Genomic DNA, 14144 nt, shown 5'->3' with positions numbered 1-14144 from the left:
CTAAAGATAGTTATTCTTCTGAGGTTGCTTTCTTGTCCATGAACACATCCTTCCGTCTACCTGCCTTTTGCAAGCTGTGGCCTCTGCATGTCCCCCTCCTCACCTACCATCTATTCAATCAGTATTTTTAACCCTTCATTTATCTGCATCACTTGTTCCCATCAAAGGAATTTTCATTGCATTTGGTGAATCTGATAATTGTATCGATAAAATTCTTATGTATTTGAAATGCAGTGAACATTTTCTTTTAAAGATTTTATTTGAGAGAGAGTAAGAGAGAGAACACAAGCAGGGATTAAGAGTAGAGGGAGAAGCAGATTTCCTGCTGAGCAGGGAGCTGATGCGGGACTTGATCCCAGAACTCTGGGATCATGACCTGAGCCAAAGTGCTCTGTAGTGAACATTTTTAATTTGACAAATATTTAGCATAAGTGTAGTGCCTCTGGACAATCGGCTGGAAGATATGAGTCAACAGTTTTTAAATATCTGTTCCATGAACTTGTTTTCAAAATCTTTCTATGTCTTCATCATAAATGATGATGATGATGATGACAACGACAATGACGATGCTAATGCGGAGGATGACCCCAGGTTGTAAATAGGAGGCAGGGGACATTAAGCTTACATATATAAGGGGTGTCTAGATGGCTCTGTCTGTTAAGCGTCTGCCTTCAGCCCAGGTCAGGATCCCAGAGGATCCCCCCCCCCCTCAGGCTTCCTGCTCAGTGGGGAGTCGGCTCCTCTGCTCCTCCCTCTCCTTTTGCCCCTTACTTCCTTGTGCTCTCTCTTTCTCTCACTTGCTCTCTCTCTCAAATAACTCAAATAAATAAAATCTTTAAAGAAAATCACAAGTGTCAGATACCACTCAAAATGTAGAAAGGGCAAAGAAAGTGAAGGAACTAGTTATACATGTACTACAATCATTGGGTGTTGTTTTTTATAAGATTTTATTTATTCATGAGAGACACAGAGAGAGAGAAAGGCAGAGACATAGGCAGAGGAAGAAACAGGCTCCATATAGGGTGCCTGATGTGGGACTTGATCCTGGGACTCCAGGATCATAACCTGAGCCAAAGGCAAACGCTCAACCACTGAGTCACCCAGGTGTCCCTCATTGGTTTTTCTACCAAGAATATCTACTTATTCCTTTATTCCTGTAAAGACAAGAGGTTTAGAGTTAAGGGGTGTGAAAACCCGAGGATTGAGAGTCCACTTTGCTCCCCGGATTTCGCATAAGCATATATTACTGAGTATCTACTGTGTGCACTACAGAGTGTTTGATAAAGTGCAGTCAGATTTCATATGTCTTGGGAGAACCCCTGGTAACTTTGAAGGTCTCCCCACAATTCGTAATTCCCCCCACGTCTGCGGTCCCTCCACACAGATCCTCAGTGGAACTTGGTGACTTTGACATGTGTCACACCATTTTACCTCCGAGAAACATTTCCTAATTTCCTCCAGGCAACTGGTTAGTATCCTGTCCTGTGTGCTATCACTGGATTCTGTTCCTCTTCCATTAGTAACCCTGCCACTTTTGCTTAGCTGCCTGTTTAGATGCCTCTCTTCCCAGCTAGACAGTGAATAACTGCAGGGCACTGAATATGCCTCACTTGTCACTGTAATGCCAGTGTCCAGCAGAGTGCCTGGTACATACCAGCTATTTGATACAGTTTTACTTGGATCAAATAATTTCATATGTGACTATAATCAATCGATCGAACGAGTACTGCAGATGTCAGAAGCGCATGCATTCTGTTAAGCTAGATGGACATTAAGAGCACTTATTCTTATTTTCAGATACTGTCATCCTTATTCCTTAACATATTTTACCATCCCTGGGAAATATGTTACTGGTTAAGCCCAGGAAAAGAAATTGCCAAATTATCATCCCCAGGGAGAGCAACAGTATAGATTAGAAATGCCAATGCCCTAGTCAAGCCATGGGTTTCTTCTTCCTCTCTTTTTTTTTTCTTTTCTATGTCCCCAAGTGCCAGCTGAGCTCTGACCAGTTGTCTCACAACCATAACTCCTCTGAATCTCAGGGTTGGAACAATACTAGAAATTGATACAGCCCAAACCGTACCCAGAGCGTAAATCCTTCTCGAACATGGGTGCTGAGTGGCCATCCCATCAGGATATCCTCATCCCTAATAAAGGTGATCATCCCCAGTGCAACCCATTCTAACTCTGATAAGCCTCACTGTTGAAAAGTTCTTCCTTATACTGACCTGAAATCTGTTTCTCTCTTAATTCCACGAATTGATCCTGGGTTCTTTGTCTCTTGTAACCACAGAAAGCTAGTCTAATCCCTCTTCCAAATATTTGAAGACCTCTGTTGTGGCTGATTAAATGCCCTCTTTGTTCAAATGTCCCTCCCATGTTGCTGTTTCAGGTGTTCTCACTAGCTTTATCCTTTCTCATGCAATGATCTCATGGAACCTACTGATAGGTATGGCATGCTTTAGTACCTCTGATAAAAATATCCCCTGATGTGAAGTTTCAACATCCCCAGAACATTATTAGCCTCCTCAGATAGCTTAGCAGTTTTATCACGTAGAAAGAAATAGATCAATTGAGAAGCCTTTAAAAGTATTAGGGGAGGGAAACAGAAAAGTTTGTTTTAATTTTAGATAAGCTTTCAAACTGTAATGACTTCAATGCCTCATTCTTTAGCTACTGACTTGTAAAGGAGACTTTGCAGGGGAGGCCTCATTTAATTACCACTAGGCCAAAATGCTTGCTGGGGCCCTAGGGAGTGGAGTTGAGTCAGAAACTGGTAACTCTGCAGTAGCATTGCTCACAGATGTGTACTTTTTCACAAACATGCATTTCATCATATTGCAGTGTAACATTTTTTGAGATATGCTGCTCAGGATGAGCATTTGTGAGGAGCATTGCTTTCTTGTGTTATAGTAGTTTTTAGGAATATGAATAATAATGTCAAAACTCGAACTTACCTAGTAATTACATGTTCTTTCTTTCTTCCTTTTTTCTTTTTTTTTGGCCAGTGCAGGTGCTTGACTAAAGATTATGAAAAGCGTCCAACAGTGTCCGATCTTTTACAGCATAAATTCATTACTCAAATCGAGGGCAAAGATGTGATGTTGCAAAAACAACTAATGGAATTCATTGACATTCATCAAGGCATGGGAGGCACAGAAAAGGCCAGGTAATCCAATAACATCTTCACTCACGAAGTCCAAACATCGTCTAACAACGCTGAACTATTTTGTAATGCAATCGTTGTGAAGGCGAGAAAAGACCTCATTTGAATTAGTTCCCTGTGGTTTAGAGATAAGGGGATACTTGCATGTAAACTGAATTCACGGTTGAGTTGCATCCCAGTATTGGTAACATTGCTCACAGCATTTCTAAAGAACTTCACCAGAAGAAAGAATGTAAACTTTAGTAGATGGTTAGTATTGGCATATATTTTCTTGTGTTTTCTGCTCTTCTGTAAAGTTAAGGTATCTTAGATTTGAGATTTAAAAAGGAACATAAACTTTGAAAGACTTTCTGATAAGTATTATTTCTTGGTATCATTTTTTCTGGCTTAGCTGCATTCAAAAATCATTTTAAATATCATTATCCTACTTCCTATTTGGATATCTAATAATCTGTTATGTATAGTTTATAGAATATTGAATGTGCCTTTTACTTATTATAGATAGTATATATGTTTATTTCAAGGAGTTTAGAAGATAGAGAAGTATATAACAAAATCAATCGAGTATTACATTTTAATCTATAACCTTTTAGTATCTTATGAATCGATACACATTTTTTAAAAATTGGAATTTACTTATGTGTGTTCCAGAGCATGGTTTTGTTTTTTTCTTTGTAATCCCCATCACCTATTTCATCCATCCCCCTATACTCTCTCCCCTCTGGCGACTACCAATGTGTTCTCTGTGTTTATGAGTCTGTTTTGGGGTTTTTGTTTGTTGGTTTATTTGTTTTGTTTTTTAGATTCCACATATAAGTAAAATGATATGGTATTTGTCTCTTTTGAGTTTATTTTACTTAGCATAATACCCTCTAGGTCCATCCATGTTATTCAAATGGCAAGATCTCATTCTTTTTTATAGCTGAGTAATATTCCATTTGTGTGTGTGTGTGTGTGTGTGTGTGTGTGTGTGTACCGTATCTTCATCTGTTCACCTTTCCACAGACACTTGGGTTGATTCCATATATTGACTATCGTAAATAATGCCACAGTGAACACAGGGGTGCATATATCTTTTAAATTAGTGTTTGCATTTTCTTTTTTTTTAAGATTTTATTTATTCATGAGAGACAGAGAGAGAGAGAGAGAGAGAGGCAGAGACACAGGCAGAGGGAGAAGCAGGCTCCATGCAGGGAGCGTGATGTGGGACTTGATCCCGGGTTTCCAGGATCACACCCTGGGCCGAAGGCAGGCGCTAAACTGCTGAGCCACCCAGGGATCCCCAGCGTTTTCATTTTCTTTTTTTTTTTTTTTTTAATTTTTATTTATTTATGATAGTCACATTGAATGAGAGAGAGAGAGGCAGAGACACAGGCAGAGGGAGAAGCAGGCTCCATGCACCGGGAGCCCGACGTGGGATTCGATCCCGGGTCTCCAGGATCGCGCCCTGGGCCAAAGGCAGGCGCCAAACCGCTGCGCCACCCAGGGATCCCCGCGTTTTCATTTTCTTTGGGTAAATACCTAGTAGTGGAATTACTGGATTGTATGGTATTGCTATATTTAATATTTTGAATAACCTCCATACATTTTGCACAGTGGCTACACTAGTTAATATTCCCATCAACAGTGTGTGAGGGTTCCTTTTCTCCATATCTTCAGCAACACTTGTTTCTTGTCTCTTTGATTGTAGCCATTCTTCTGCGTGTGAGATGGTATTTATTATGGTTTTGATTTGTATTTCCTTTCTTCTACATCCTCACCAACACTTTAGTTTCTTGTCTTTTTGATTCTAGCCATTTGAACAGGTATGAGGTGATATTTGTTGTGGTTTTGATTTTCATTTTGCTGATGATTGGAGATCTTGAGCATCTTTTCATGTGTCTGTTGGCCATCTGAATATCTTTGGAAAAATGTCTATTCAAGTCTTATTCCTATTTTATTTTATTTTATTTATTCATGAGAGACACACAGAGAGGCAGAGATGTAAGCAGAGGGAGAAGCAGACTTCCTGCAGGGAGCCTGATGCGGGACTCCATCCCAGGACCCCAGGATCACGACCTGAGCCAAAGACAGATATTCAACCGCTGAGATACCCAGGCGTCTCTTCTTCCCATTTTTAATCAGGAAGAAAGAAAAGAACATGTAATTACTAGATAAGTTCGAGTTTTGACATTATTATCCATATTCCTAATTTATTTGTTAGTGTTGGATTGTATAAGTTCTTTTTATATTTTGGGTATTAAAACCTTTATTGGATATATCATTTGCATATATCTTTTCCCATTCAGTAGGTTGCTTTTTTCATTTTGTTGATGGTTTCCTCTGTTGTGCAAAAGCTTTATATTTTGATGCAGTCCCGATAGTTTATTTCTGCTTTTGTTTTCCTTGCCTGAGGAAACGTATCCATAAATATGTTGCTAAGGCCAATGTCCAAGAGACTACTGTCTATGTTATCTTTTAGTTTTATGGTTTCAGGTCTCACATTTAGGTCTTTATCTCGAGCTTATTTCTGTGTATGGTGTAAGAAAACGATCTAGTTTCATTCTTTTACATGTAGCTGTCCAGCTTTCCCAACACCAGTGAAGAAACTGTCTTTACCCCATTGTATATTCTTGCCTCCTTTTTAAAGGTTAAGTGACTGTATGAAGTGAGTTTATTTGGACTCTCTATCCTCTTCCATTGATTGATTGTTGGAACCTGCTTTTTTTCACTAAATAGTGAATATTCATGTCATTAAATCTATGTCATTCATATTCTATGACAGATCTTTTTAATTGCTGCAGACATTACCTTGCATGACTGCTCAATAATTGATTTAAATAATCCTCTATCATTAGACATTTAGGTTGTTCCTAATTTTTTTTTAAAGATTTTATTTATTTATTCATGACAGACATGGAGAAAGAGACAGAGACATAGGCAGAGGGAGAAGTGGGCTTCTTGCAGGGAGCCCAATGTGGGACTTAATTCCCAGACCCGGGATCACAACCTGAGCCAAAGGCTCTCAGTCCCTGAGCCGCCCAGACGTCCCAAGTTCCTAATTATTTTTAACTCTAATAAGTAACACTCATGAACAGAACTGCACACGAATCCCTTATTGTTTCCTTAAGATAAATTCCTAGAGACAGTACTAAGTCAAAGAGTAGTCTTTTATAGTTTCAGTTGATTCTTGAGAATTCTATTAGTTCCATTTCAGGAGCATATCACTATTTAGGGCTAAGTTAGGAGAAGTGAGTAAAAAATAGTGCATGACTTAAAAGATGATTCTGTTTGAATTCCTGTCAAGGTTTACACGTTTCATTGATATTTGCTTAATGCCTAACTGAGTGCCAGACGTTAGGACTTTCTATTATCTCATGTGATCTTACAATAGCTCTGAGGGAAGTGTTATAGGATGCCCCATTTTCACAACTAAGAAGAACCAAAGTTTGTGGAGGCTAATTAACTTGTGCAAGGCTACACAGGTAATGAATGGCTTAGCTGGAATTCAAATCCTGATCCCTAAACCCAGGCTTTATTCACATGAGTAAAAAGAGTAAGGACGATAGACATCTCTGGAGGTAATAGTCTGCCTATATGAGTTTACAGCCTTGCTGGAGAGACAGAACTCATATTCCTGTAATGAGGAAACGTTACGTTGTGAGTGGAATGCATTGCAGAAAAGAAGGAAGCAGGCGTGTAGTTTACAGTGAGTAGGTGGCCGTGGACTCATACATGTTCATCCTTTCTTTGTGTGAATTCAGTTCCATGGTTGGCCATGACCCCATTCTTTCCATAGCAAGCAGATAAACAACAAGCAAACAAACAAAAAGAACAGAAACTGAAGTGTACCAGCACTGTGTAGGGTGTTCAAGAACTATGGAGGATTTGAGATTTTACTTTTTTTTGTAAGCTCATAGTTGAGCTTGCATATTGACAGAAGATACGAGATGCCAGGATCAGAGACAAAGGGCTTTACTACTCTTGTTAAGCTAACAACATGAGTTTTATATTCATGTTGGTTGTTCTTGCCCCACATGTGCTAGGGCTGATGTGAAATGACCTAAGTGGATGGGTATATACAGTGGGTTTGCCTCCCAGTGTAGGAACCTGAGCTTAGAAAACTCCAGTCTTTGAAAACAGCTGGCAAACTTGCCCAAGGTTTGTCTTAGAGTGACATTATCTTACTATCCTGTTCAACAAACAAAACTTCTATCTGTTCTGGAGAGAGACATTCTAACTTCCAAGACCATTTGCTATACAAGCATCATTGGAAATACAGTCTGGAAAAAAAGCTAATATAAGACATATAGAAATCTGAGAGACCCATGGAGAATTGCCTCCCAACATCCAAGCATCATAAGAATGGTTGAATTACACAATATTTAGATTCTAAGCCTGTTGCTCCAAGTTCCAGAGATTAAAATAAGGAAAAAAATTATTGAAAACAACTATAGATTGGGTACCGCATTAGGCTCAACACTTGTATTTCTGAGTCACAAAATTGATTCTTGTTTATCCTGTTAAGAATTCAGAGTATGTCTTTGATATGAGAACTTTTTTTTTTTTCGATGTGAGAACTTCTGTTTCACCCAGTTGTGGAAAATTTCCAGTCTTTATTCTGTTAAATATTGATCCTCTTTTATTCTTTTTATTTTCTACTTCTAAGAGATAAATATTGCAGTGTCTTGTATACCTCAAGTATCTTATACTTTCTCTTTTATGTTCGTCATTCATTTATTAATTTCTGCTTTTTTTGGGATGATTTCTTCAGAATTGTTTATCAATTCACTAATTCTTAGGACTTGTCTAGAGTTACCCTGAATACGTATTTTTCATGCTGATATTTCTGTCAATAGCTCTATTTTTATTTCTAGAATTTCTTACTTTCTGTAAACATTTATTCTTTATTTATATCTGAGTTTATTTCTGGCTATTCATATCTGGCTACTTTTTTTTTTCTTTTTTTGTGAATGTGGTTCTTTTCTTTGTCTCTGTAGACTCTTTAATAGTCATTTCTTGATTTGCATTTCAAAACGGATGAGTTGTCCTGATTATTGAGTTCATTTGTTCCCTTAATATTTGGTTTTCTTCTGGGGTTTAGAATTTTGGTTTGCTCTGCCACTATGAACCGGAAGGGTTTTTGTTCTTCTTTTTCTTTCCTTCTGCATTTTCTTCTTCTTCTTCTTCTTTTTTTTTTTTTTTTTTTTTTTTTTTTTGGAAGCTTTGCTTTTGCCATAATCTGGCTTCAGGAGCCCTTCTGCCCAATAGGATTTGGAGGGCATTATAGATTTGGTCACTGAACCAGTGGGAAGTAGACCTTGTGTCTGTGACTCCTCTTGTCATTGCAGGCACTTGGCTCCATAAAAGGAAGAAGATGCAGAATTTTTTCAATGCTCTCTTCCAGGTAAGAGACATCCCTTCCCCCACATTCAGCTGCATTCTCTCTCGCCAGCCTAGGTCAAGGCCTTCATTGTGAGTGGGGCATTTTGTTTCCTTTACCTTCCAAGCCTCTTCTGCCTTTTTCTGGTCCTGGGCTTTGTGTCAGCCTGTGGTTTCTGCCGTCTTGTCCAGGGTGTATCTGACCTGTTTGGTCCACTATAATGCTCATCTTGCTTTCAAGAATGTCTTTGCTGTTTTAATACTACTTAAAAATATTCAAACAAATATTCTGTCTTTCACAAGTATATATTTGGAGGAGATGGGAGTAGAGTTTGGATCATTAATGCACAACACCTTTTGACCATGGATCTTAGTCCATGAAAAGAGTGAAACATACTCTGGCAAAAGGAGGGAGGCTGCGGGGCGCCACTGGCAACATATTGGTGGGGGGGAAGTAGTCTTCAATATTAGGTGGAATTATTTGATCCCAGCATTTTTAAGGTTGATCCAAAATCTGTGCTAAATCAACATAGCTATTCAAAGCTGACATTTTTTTTTTAAGATTGATTGATTGATTGATTGATTCATGAGAGACACAGAGAGAGAGAGAAAGGCAGAGACACAGGCAGAGGGAGAAGCAGGCTCCATGCAGGGAGCCCAACCCCAGGTCTCCAGGATCGTTTCCTGGGCTGAAGGTGGCGCTAAGCCGCTGAACCACCGGGCTGCCCGACATTTTTTGTTTTTTGTTTTTGTATGTGACATTAACCTGTAAAATCAGATTGATACATGTCTTTGGCTGGATAATTCTTAAAGAATCATAATTCAGTTTTAAAGACGACTGTCCTAAAATAAATTGAATACAAACTGAGTACTTTAAATTTCCTGATAACGGCAAGGGGGCAGTGTTAGAGGGCACTGTGGGATGGATACAAGAACTTTGTATCTTAAGTCAAGGCCAGGTCACTCTCATAACTTACTCACCTGCTCTGAGGAATCAAGAAGCATATGCAGGCAGCAACTGCTTCTGTGACAGACTCTCCAGCCATGGAAATGTGTTTTTCACCAAAGTTAAATTGACAGTGTTACAGTGCAGACTGTATCCATGAAAACTTTAAATTATAAAAGATTTTAAAAGAAAGGTTTGGCCCTTGAATCCAGTATTTTAAAGTATTCAATTGCATGATTTAATGGGAATAGATAAAAGTCATTTGTAATTGAAATGTACTATTCAGCATTCTTGACTAAAAACAATACAAGCCAATTTAAGAAGAAAAGCAATTGAGTGAAAAATACTGAATGGCTTCAGGGGATTGAGAGGAAGGCAGAGAGCCAGGCCTAGGTATGAAACAAAGGAAGCCTCAACTAGCTTTCCCCAAGAACTGCCTAGGAAGCCACCACTGATACCTACTCTCCACTCCAAGTCCTGCGGCAACACTGGTTTCTTGAATGCCACAACCACTTCAAAATGTTTGCAAACTGACCTTGAGCTCTGTCGCTCAAGATTCTAAGTTCCATACAAGGCCATCTGGTTCCCTATGCTTAGATCATAGATTCATATTGTACAGGTGAAGAAATGCAGTGAGAAACACTTGCTTCTCCCTCGCTTCCAGTTTCTTTCTTTCTTTCTTTCTTTCTTTCTTTCTTTCTTTCTTTCTATTTATTTATTTATTCATTCATTCATGAGAGATACATAGAGAGAGGCAGAGACATAGGCAGAGGGAGAAGCAGGCTCCTCGAAGGGAGCCCGATGTGGGACTTGATCCCTGGACCCCAGGATCACTCCCGGAGCCGAAGGCAGATGCTCAGCCACTGAGCCACCCGGGCATCCTTCACTTCCAGTTTCTGTGTGAGAGGCAGAATGCTTTCTTGCAACCATCTTGGAATTTCTTCCCACAAAGGATATATTGAGATACTATAGCAGTGAATTATGTGGAAAATGGAAACAGGTTTCTAAAATTCTTTATTTTTTATATCTTGAACATATACCTAAAAGTATTATTTAAGGTATGATTTGCATTCCTTAAATAAAGGAAAAACCTAGCCCAGTACCCACTTGAATGATAAATCCCAACTCAGAATTTCATTTTGTGGGGCACCTGGTGGCTCAGTTGGTTGAGCTTCCAACTCTTGGTTTTGGCTCTGGCCCTGGGATGGAGCCCTGGGTCAAATTCCATGCTCAACAGGGAGTCTGCTTGGAAGATTCTCTCCCTGGGCCCCTCCCCACAACTCACTAGCTAGCAATCAATCAACCAATCAATCAATCCATCTTTTAAAGAATTTTGTTTTGTGGTTATATTATTAGCATGTTACCTTGAAAAATTTATTTTGTTTTACATACAAAGCAAAGTAACTTTAATATTTTACTTGATACCCTGGATATGCTAGTGGTGATTAACTTTGATGTGTGTAAATTCTGTTTTGCATATAATTTTATAAAAGCAAAAAGGAAGGACGCCTGGGTGGCTCAGCAGTTGTCTGCCTTCAGATCAGGGTGTGATCCCTGAGTCTGGGATTGAGTCCGGCATCGGGTTCCTTGGAGGGAGCCTGCTTCTTCTCCCTCTGCCTATGTCTCTGCCTCTCTCTCTGTGTCTCTCATGAATAAATAAATAAAATCTTTAAAAATAAATAAATAAAAGCAAAAAAAAAAGTATTTGTAAGAATTTAGTAACCCAAACATAGTCATTTCTTAGGCCCAAAATACAGCTGTACTTGTGATGCTCTTACAATCACCCCACTAGTCCCAGCATATATGGTTTTGAAACCAAGATATAAGGCAACTTTGAGACATATCTGACAGGATTAACAAATGAAAGACAAACTAAAAAATTATACAACCATTCAGTACTGAAAGCCTGATTCAAGCTGTCAATTCTTTATTTAGATATAAGGCTTTATGTCATGTAAATTTCAGTTGAAAGGGATTTTGATTTTACAAAAAAAAGAAAAGAAATAAAAAAAAGGAAGCAGAAAAATCAGTGGGAGGTAATAATAGGGATTTATTCAGTGGGATACAATGCGTGATTCTATTTTATTCTCTATTTTCTGGGCTTGATAATTTTTCTCTAATGGCTATAACTATGTCTTTGTGAGAATTATTCACCCTTTGGAACGTTATACTCATTTCCCCTAATATGTGGGACTTTTAAAAAGCTTATCCTGGCTGCTCTCATAATAACTACTCTTTTGATTCCCATATCTGTGTGAATATTTCAAAGTTTCAAAGACACTTCAAACTGAACATGTCCAAAATTGAATTTATGCTGTCCCATCCAAAATTAGTACTTTGGTCCCTTTCTTATTAATGACACCACCACTCAATTCCTTCTGCCAACCAGAAATCTAGGGATTATCTTGGCATAGTCTTCTTTTCTATTTTCTGTTTTTAGCCTACAGCACGACTAAATTTCTTATGCCTTCATTCAACCCAACACCAATTGTGATATGATCCTTGCTACCACGGAAATCATTATTTATTATTTGGTGTGTGTATCTGTGTATGTGTGCTTATAGTCTAAGTAAATTTTATTTTGGAAAATTCCAATTTTATCTTGGCCAAAACAACAGGTAAAGGAATTGTCCGTATGAAATCCAAGAGAAGAGTTCTCATTAAGGCATGAGCTGGTGACAGTGTCTGTCCAAGAGAGGGAACTTAGAAAAATGATAAGTGGAGCTGGGGGATATAGTAAGGGTTCATTTAGGACTAGGAAATTTAGAAAATAAATAATAACTTATCTTTCTCGACCTGAAATATTTCCTTATGCCTTTCTTTACTACTTCCTCTTCCAGAAAAATTCCCAAATAAGAGCTTTTAAGCATGATCTCTTGGGGGAATTTTATAGGAATAGGCTATTGATTAAGCATTCCCAAGGGTAAGACCATTATGACTATCTCTGCTTTTAAGCTGCAATAAATAAAGGAATTCAAATAAACAGGAAGAATAAGTTGTTAAAATGTGCTAACAAGCTATAAATAATTTCTAGGAGTTAAGTTACTTTGATGCTTCAGAGTAAAATGCTTTATAAACAGAGTGAAAAACCATCAAGGAAAGGGAACAAACCATCAACCAAGGGGAAAAACAAGGCTTGTTCTGGGTCATTTTATATCCTGTCATGCAGAAGAGCTGGAGCCCGACCCTATTTGCCCTAACACCTAGTTCAGTTCCTGTCTGGATCATGCTGCACCCTTTTTTTCCCACCAGAGAATAGTCATGCCAAAATAGATTTATTACTGGAAGGGAACTTTTCTTCTGGTTACTTATTTGAGAGACCAGAGAAACTGAAGTCTTGCCAATTCAATAACTAGTTCACAACCCATGCAGAGCTGTAGCTCAGATCCCATGATTTTCAGACCAGCCCTCTTACTAGTTTCTGTATCCCTCACCAGTAGTAGAAATTAGCATTCACAAAACTAGTGATACTAAGAGTTTTTGCTGGATTTTTGGGAGCTGCTTTGTATGATTTACTCATAATGGGTATTTCGGCTTTCACCAGCTTCTTTGAAATACTGCAGTTGGAGTTTACTGAGTAGTGTATTCAAGGGTCAAGAAATCTTTGCTCATGTTTCCCTAGATTTTTTTCTTTTAATTAAGAGGGTAGAGTATAGAAGTAACTAAGTTTAAAATAATTTAGCACCTTTGAAATATTTGGGATACAGTCATGTTGTAACTTGATTTTAGTGACTGTTTGACATGAATTGATGATCATCAACATCATGATCTTTTCCTTTCTTTTGAAAAGAGTTTAGGGATTTGCATTTGTTGTTGTTGTTTTTTAGATTTTATTTATTTATTTATTTATTCATGGGAGACAGACAGAGAGAGAGAGAGAGAGAGAGAGAGGCAGAGGGCGAAGCAGGCTCCATGCAGGGAGCCTGACCTGGGACTCTGTCCAGGGTCTCCAGGATCATGCCCTGGGCTGAAGGTGGCGCTAAACCGCTGAGCCACCAGTGCTGCCCTGCATTTGTTATTAGTAAACAAGTTATCAGCAAGTGCCAACAAATCTGTGTTAATTTATAAAAGATTTCGTCTCCTTTCTCTGGCAATTACTCCTTGAAGTTATACCACACTCTAAGACTTCTAGTGTGCTATTTTTCAGTCTTTAGTTTCATCAAACTCTCAGTGACTCCCAGTATGCCACTGATGACAGTCTGTGGGCCTGTGAGGATCAGTGTGTCCATCCCTCCCCCTGTATCCTCACCTTGGCCACGAGGCCACTTGCTGGGTGCTAACACTGCTATGCATTTTCACTCCTTTCTATTGGAGCTTATACAGCGTTCTTTCCTTGAAATCTCCCATCTTCACTCTGTCCTTGAAAACATACTTCAAAACCATATCTCCAAAGGCCAGTTTAGCACTTTTGAGACACCTTTCCCCAAAGCCCCGAGTATGTATTTACATTTTCTGCCCTCTGTGGTCATGCAGCCCTTTGTTCTTGCTTCAAAGTCAGAAAGACCTGGATTTAAGTCCTCATCCTTCAGGGTACTAGTCGTGCCACGTACTAGTTTTGTGACCTTGGGTAAGTTACTAAACCTCACTTATGACCCAGTTAATTCTTGTTTATGAACTGAGAATACAGATGATACCTACCCCATAAACCTGTGAGGATAAATGTAATAATGC

General features: G+C 38.8%; 1 protein-coding gene across 1 annotated transcript in view; it reads left to right on the top strand.

The window, feature by feature from the left end:
• MYO3A (myosin IIIA) overlaps window positions 1–14144 on the top strand; it is a 225221-nt gene that overhangs the window by 52902 nt on the left and 158175 nt on the right. Inside the window, exon 8 of the mRNA XM_055332397.1 lies at window positions 3014–3169. Within this exon, the coding sequence (XP_055188372.1) occupies window positions 3014–3169 (156 nt within the window). The remainder of the gene's footprint in view (window positions 1–3013; window positions 3170–14144) is intronic.

This window comes from Nyctereutes procyonoides, unplaced genomic scaffold, assembly GCF_905146905.1.
Source record: "Nyctereutes procyonoides isolate TBG_1078 unplaced genomic scaffold, NYPRO_anot_genome, whole genome shotgun sequence".
Classification (NCBI taxonomy): Eukaryota; Metazoa; Chordata; class Mammalia; order Carnivora; family Canidae; genus Nyctereutes; species Nyctereutes procyonoides.
The sequence above is the reverse complement of the archived record's forward strand: the minus strand, read 5'-3'. Positions and strand labels throughout refer to the sequence as shown.